This window comes from Musca vetustissima, unplaced genomic scaffold, assembly GCF_032173495.1.
Source record: "Musca vetustissima isolate MV318-11 ecotype Yass unplaced genomic scaffold, APGP_CSIRO_Mvet_v1 utg5860, whole genome shotgun sequence".
Classification (NCBI taxonomy): domain Eukaryota; kingdom Metazoa; phylum Arthropoda; class Insecta; order Diptera; family Muscidae; genus Musca; species Musca vetustissima.
In genome coordinates this window covers 74,566-81,389 of record NW_026878953.1, presented here as the reverse complement: position 1 = coordinate 81,389, position 6,824 = coordinate 74,566, and the positions used below count along the sequence as shown (strand labels likewise).

Genomic DNA, 6,824 nt, shown 5'->3' with positions numbered 1-6,824 from the left:
TTTTTGTCCATCGAATTTGTAGAATTTTGGTTTTGCTCTTCTTCTTCGGCTTGTGTTTTGGCGTTTTCTGAACACTTCCGCTGTGGATGTTAAGTGTTGCCACATATTTGTTACATTCATTCACAATGGAAGTGTTTGGAAAATGGCGAAAAACAAAACGCACAAAGCAAAGAAGAAAAGTAGTACATTATCATTTCAATGGATTTATTAAATCTAGTGGATTTAAATTGTCAAATTCTTGAAGTAAATCATATAATAAAAAAATGCAGGGAAAATGTAAATTTGGTAGGGAAATGTAAAATTGGTAGCTGTAATTTTTGAAGGAAAAATTGAACTAAACAACAAATTTTCTGGCCACATTATCCCTCGAAGATATACTTAGCCAACTTCGTTTTAATTTGATTATGCAAACTGTGTAATTGCCGATTATATAAAAGTACACAACAAATGCTAAAACACAAGGTCTATTAATAAGGTGAACTGCGGAACAGCTGTTATTTCTTACGTATAATGAGGAGTCAATAACGCATTAAAAAATTTTTGACATATATGAAATGGAATTGACAATTTAGATCTACTGAATTTAATGACTCCAGTACAATGTAAATGTACTATAACAAAATATTTATGGATGTTCTGAATTAAAATCAATAAAGGTGAGTACTTACTCTCTTTTATAGATAACTGATGAATGACGAACATGAGAGGACACACTATTACCAATGAACCTACCAATGAATATTTTCGTGTTTTAATGATAAACGACGAATATGAGGGGCTGGGAAAATGGAAAATGTTTCAGTCAAAACCCATAGTGGGTACTCAACTTAAGTCTTTTCCTGAACTGCAAAAATCTACTAATTTTGTTTCCACGATAGGGGGTCTACGGTCCGAAACGACCCGAGTCATACTCGGCCAACGTCTGTCACCTCAGACTATGCTCTAAAGGCAATAGGTCTGCTACAACAACTACTAATTTTGTTGTCATTATTAACAACACAGATTCCCTTTTATTATGATATAAACATCTAAAAGTACATTTACATATATGATTTTAAATCGACTCGATTAACGAAATCCAGAAATACAACCTAATTGTTTACACATGCCTTTAATCGTGATCTAAATACGGATCAGCTGATGTTTGTTAGTATACATACAAAATTATAAATTTGCTGCAAAAAATTTCTTTGTAATTTGAACATGAAACGAAGAATTACAACAATGGAAATGTTTTTGCAATGCTGTGAATGATATTATAAAAAAAATAATGAAAAACACAAAATTTCTATAAGTAATTGTTTTTTTTTTTTGTATTTGATAACCGTCAAATTTAAAAACAAACAACATGTGAAAACAGTTGCAAATTTTGGTACATTGTCACAAAAACCGCGTTATTTCAACAACACAGATTTGAAATAAACCATGCTTTTTAATTTTGTATGGTAAATCATGGTAAATTTAGCCTGATTAAGAAAATAAACCCTGATTCGTCCTTTAATCATGATCAAATGTTATATGTAAATCCGCTTTAATGATTTATTTCAAAGTTAATAAAACATTGAATTTATCAAAATAAAAAAACGGTATGTGAAAAATGCCTCGATAACTCAATTCCCCAGCAATTCAAAAGTCGATCTACAAATCCCTAACTCCAACCACCAGTGAATGTATAAAAAGAAGAAGCAGCAGCTAGTGAAAGTGGTTTTCAACAGCAAAACGAAAAAAACCTATCAGCCCAATAGACGTTGAACGTCGATATCAATCTATAACATATAGCCTGATCACAACAATCATATTAGTTTAGTCTATCGGTGGAAGTACAAATAACGTCATGGCAGCTCCAAAATCCGGAAAAGCAGCTTCGGCGGCCAAAGAACAAAGTGTAGCAGTTAAGGGCTATCTTTTTATTTACAATGCCGCACAGGTGGTCGGCTGGAGTTATATACTTTATCAATTGATAAACTACTATTTACTGCAAGGACCGGAATTTAGAAATAGCATTACACTGTGGGACTACACTCGCGTATCGGTGATCATTTTCCAGAATGCCGCTTTTGTGGAGATTTTAAATGCTGCCTTTGGTTTGGTGAAATCGAATCCAGTGTTGACGCTGTTTCAGGTGTTTAGTCGTATGATGGTTGTTGTTGGTGTTGTTATGGCCACACCTACGGCCAAGGTGTCGCCAGGCCTGCCCATTGCCCTGTTCGCTTGGTCCGTAACGGAAATCATCAGATACGGCTACTATGCTTTGAATATTCTTAAATTTGTGCCACACATTTTGGTGTTCCTGCGTTATACCACCTTCATTGCCCTATATCCCATCGGCGTGACTGGTGAGTTGTTGTGTTTCTGGTGGGCTCAAAACTATGCCAAAACAAATACAGTGTGGTCCATTGAAATGCCCAATGTTTACAATATGACCTTCTCGTACTTTGCCCTGCTGTGGATTGTAATGCTGGGATATATTCCTCTGTTCCCACAATTGTATTTGCATATGTTTGCTCAACGCCGTAAGATGCTGGGCGGTGGTGCAGGTGATAGTAAAAAAGCTGCAGCCAAGAAATCGAATTAAAAGAGGAGTGAATTTTTTTCAAGATTTGAAAAAAAATAATTTCTACGGGATTTCAAATGTGTTGTAATTTGAATAAGAAAGGAGAGTTAGCTTAGCCGTGACATAGTAACACAAATACATTAGAAACCTGTTTAACGAAACGATCAACAAACCAAACCACCAATCAACCTTCAAAATTTGAAATTGACCTTTGTCTTTGCAAAATGCATTGGAAATGTGAATAGACAACAGCAAAAAACTGAACTAGTGATTATATTTGATTTCTTCACTTTCACACATATACATTTAACGCACGTACACACACATATATGTACGTTTTTGATTTTGTGTCTTCATAATTAAGTAAAATTATTGAAAATGTTTTGTAGCAACTCAAAATCGAGCTGTTGCCTCATTTTGGAATTTCTTTTGAATCGCACAATATATCACCTTTGTATAGCTAATTTGAATTAGTAAATATTTTAGTCGTTTCCCCATTTTTATACATATGTATTAGCCTGCATGTTTATGTATATAAAGAGTCGATCTTTTAACCTCAAAAAACATTTCCATTTTTTAAAGCTTGTCATTATTTTTGTATTTTGTATTAAAGATACAAACAACACTAGGTTAAGAAATATTTAATGATGGTACAATGGACGATTAATTGTATAAATAAAGCGAACTATTTTCATATTGGAAATGAAAACAACAACAAAAAGTAACATATTTTAATGGGCTTATCGGCGGTGTTGTGGTTATTTTTTATGGGCAAATTAATCATTAGATAATTTTTTTTTATTACTGAAATGTATTGGGCTGAGTCGAAAAAAAGTTCACATTTTTATTTGAGGTGAATTTTCTAAAATCCCCCAAATTTTTTTAGGTAAAATAAACTGTTTTATTATGTTTTATTTTTATATTGTCTTGAATCTCGTTTTTTTATTTTTATTTGCATAAATTATATTTTCCGTGCTTAAATGATATTTAGTTAGATTACAATAGAGGGAGATGAAGAAAACTAATCTAAAAGAAATCAAAGAAAACAAAATATGAACGTTAAAATATATAGGGGGCCTTTCAAAGGCAACAAAACGGAATATATATTCTAAAATCTACAAAGGGTGTTTCTTTTTATCCATATATATATTTTTTTACAAAGCAGTCATATATATAACAATCTAATAGATTAGGCTTCAGGCAAAACAAATTAGTGCTGTGACCATTGGATATTTTTCAAATCAATACCCTCTTGTACCATTTCCCATAATGGTGACATTTCACGCAATCTTTCAACATGTTGTATACACTTAGCAGCTGTATAGTCAACCTCTTCGATGGTTGTGAAACGGCCAATACCAAATCTTGAAAAAAAGAAGAACATTTTAGATTTTATTTTTTTAACTCATATAAAAAAGTTAATAAATAAATATTATTTACTGAAATATTCTACAGAAATATTTAAAATACTGGCAGAAAATATTTTTAAATATTTTATTATTTTTTGCGTATATTTTATATAAGTTTTAACAAATACTCACTGGAAAATATTCCACATTTAAGTTAAAAAAAATTAAAGATTTTTTTACGATTTAAAAAATATTTTTTAAAGCTTTTAAAAATATTTTTTAAATTTAAAAAAATCAAAAAAAAAAATGTATATATTTTTTTAAATTGCCAAACATTGGTCTTGAAATGTAGACCCTTGAAAAAAATATTCTTTAAAAAATCCACGCCTAGTATTGGTTTTGAAATGTAGACCCTTGAAAAAAATATTCTTTAAAAAATCCACGCCTAGTATTGGTTTTGAAATGTAGACCCTTGAAAAAATATTCTTTAAAAAATCCACGCCTAGTATTGGTCTTGAAATGTAGACCCTTGAAAAAATATTCTTTAAAAAATCCACGCCTAGTATTGGTCTTGAAATGTAGACCCTTGAAAAAATATTCTTTAAAAAATCCACGTCTAGTATTGGTCTTGAAATGTAGACCCTTGAAAAAATATTCTTTAAAAAATCCACGCCTTATGTAGACCCTTGAAAAAATATTCTTTAAAAAATCCACAGCTTATGTAGACCCTTGAAAAAATATTCTTAAAAAATCCACGCCTTATGTAGACCCTTGAAAAAATATTCTTTAAAAAATCCATTCCTTATGTAGGCCCTTGAAAAAATATTCTTTAAAAAATCCACACCTGGTATTGGTTTTGGAAAAAATATTAAAAAAAACACGCCAAGGCCTTTATTAGTCCCTTAAAAAATATTCCTTAAAAATCTCCAAATTTTTTTCATTTTATCTCAACTCCTTTTGCCACTCACCTTATTGAACTGTGTGCCAAATCCTCCTCTGTACCGATAGCTCTCAACACATACGATGGTTCCAATGATGCCGACGTACATGCCGAACCCGATGACAAGGCCACATCTTTAAGGGCCATCAATAGCGATTCACCCTCCACATATGCAAATGAGAGATTAAGACAGCCATTATATGTTTGTTCGGGATCTCCATTACGTATAACATGTGGCAGGGCCGATGTTATACGATCCAAGAGACGTTTCGATAGGAAATTAATCCATTTTGTATCGTATTCCATTTCTTTTTGTGCCAATTCAGCGGCTGCGCCCAAGCCAACAACGAGGGGTGCGGGTACGGTACCACTACGTAGACCTCTTTCCTGGCCACCACCACTTTGAATGGGTTCTAAACGGACGCGTGGACGACGACGCACATATAGGGCACCGACACCTTTAGGACCATAGATTTTGTGGCCAGATATTGACATTAGATCAATATTCATGGAATTAACGTTGAGTGGAATTTTGCCAACAGCTTGAGCGGCATCCGTATGGAAGAAGACTTTTTTGGAACGGCATAGGGCGCCAATGTCAGCAATGGGTTGTTTTACACCTGTAATCGAAAAATATATTTAAAATTTAACTGAATGCTGGGGCCTTGCTATTGCTTTACCGATTTCATTGTTAACTGTCATTATGGATACCAATGAGGTTTCTGGTGTTATGGCCTCCTCCAATTGTTTCATATCGATGATACCATTTGACTGTACCGGTAAATATGTTACACGAAAGCCTTCATTTTCCAGGGCGCGACAAGAATCTAAAACGCATTTATGTTCGGTTTGTGTTGTGATGACATGCTTCTTCTTTGCACCATAGAATCTGAAAGGAATTTATAAAATATAAAAAATATGTGTATAAGTCGTTCTGTCCACTTACCTTGCAACACCCTTTACAGCAATATTATTCGATTCGGTGGCACCAGATGTAAAAATAATTTCCTTGGGTTCAGCACCAATAATTGCCGCAACTTGTTCACGGGCTTTTTCTACAGCCTGTTCGGTTTCCCAACCATAGGCATGGGTGCGAGAATGTGGATTACCATAATAGTTTGTTAGATAGGGCAACATGGCATCCAATACACGGAAATCCTACAAAAAAAGAAAACAAGCCATTACAAAAATCCATTTTTCCTTCGAACATTCATACTTACCAAAGGTGTTGTGGCTTGTGCATCCAAGTACAATGGACGTCCCTCCACATTGTCGGATTTAATATTTAACTTAATGCGTTTTTGTCTAAATTCTGGCAAAGAAAGAACAGAGAAAACAAAAAACAGTTTACATAACCTCAACCTCATAACAAACAATAGAACAAGGATAAACATGTTTGTGTTGGAATATATATTTTTTTAATTTATCCTATCAAAACATACGTTCCGATGATGAAACAGATTCCTCGCTTTGTGATTGCTGTCCAACTGCGGCTGATTGACTTATGCATGCAACCCATTGTCTCTGGATACCAATGGCGGCTTTTAGCGCCTTAGGATTTATTAGACGTAACATTTCCGATAAATTTGTTTTGTAAGGAATTTATAATAATTAGTAAATATTATTTCCAATATTGTTATATTACTGCCAATAATTTCACAACAATCAACCGAAGAAATCCTTTTACTTTATCAAAATATTGAGAATCTCTTGGGAAAAACTAACAGCTGATTGTCAGATTGTAAATAGTAGCGGTTAATTGCTACTCAGTATTCGTTTATGATAACTGCGGCAGAAAACATATGTTTCCTCCTTTGACTTGAAAAGCACAAAGCCACTCGTATCGCCGGCATTTAAACGGAGAGTATTACAATGTTTACATGAAGGCGGGCAATTTAATGGATAGCAAGAAAAATTAATAATACAGGTCGATTTTTAAAGATTTTTTTCAGGGTTTAATAAAAGGCGTGGATTTTTAAGA

The 6,824-nt window shown here is 33.3% G+C and overlaps 2 protein-coding genes across 2 annotated transcripts; one reads left to right on the top strand and one right to left on the bottom strand.

Annotated features, from left to right (window-relative positions):
• Positions 1-1,832: 1,832 nt before the first annotated feature.
• On the top strand, positions 1,833-2,575 carry LOC133323749 (very-long-chain (3R)-3-hydroxyacyl-CoA dehydratase hpo-8). Its single transcript, XM_061532670.1, has one exon. The coding sequence runs from the start codon at positions 1,835-1,837 to the stop codon at positions 2,573-2,575; it is 741 nt and encodes a 246-aa protein (XP_061388654.1). The 5' UTR covers positions 1,833-1,834.
• Positions 2,576-3,757: 1,182 nt separating this feature from the next.
• LOC133323741 (cysteine desulfurase, mitochondrial) lies at positions 3,758-6,418 on the bottom strand. The gene is made up of 6 exons (XM_061532663.1): positions 6,286-6,418; positions 6,064-6,155; positions 5,790-6,001; positions 5,524-5,732; positions 4,872-5,463; positions 3,758-3,918 (listed from the first exon to the last, which is right to left on the bottom strand). Exons 1-6 carry the CDS (start codon positions 6,416-6,418, stop codon positions 3,765-3,767), a joined length of 1,392 nt encoding a protein of 463 aa, XP_061388647.1. The 3' UTR covers positions 3,758-3,764.
• Between the last annotated feature and the right edge of the window lie 406 nt (positions 6,419-6,824).

Excerpts from the sequence above, each read along its gene's own strand:
- LOC133323749 (XM_061532670.1), top strand. The coding sequence starts at position 1,835 with ATGGCAGCTCCAAAATCCGGAAAAGCAGCTTCGGCGGCCAAAGAACAA.
- LOC133323741 (XM_061532663.1), bottom strand. The coding sequence starts at position 6,418 with ATGTTACGTCTAATAAATCCTAAGGCGCTAAAAGCCGCCATTGGTATC. Across the intron at positions 6,002-6,063 it reads CACAAGCCACAACACCTTTG|GATTTCCGTGTATTGGATGC; the intron begins GTAAGTATGAAT and ends CTTTTTTTGTAG. Across the intron at positions 5,464-5,523 it reads GACAGTTAACAATGAAATCG|GTGTAAAACAACCCATTGCT; the intron begins GTAAAGCAATAG and ends TTTCGATTACAG.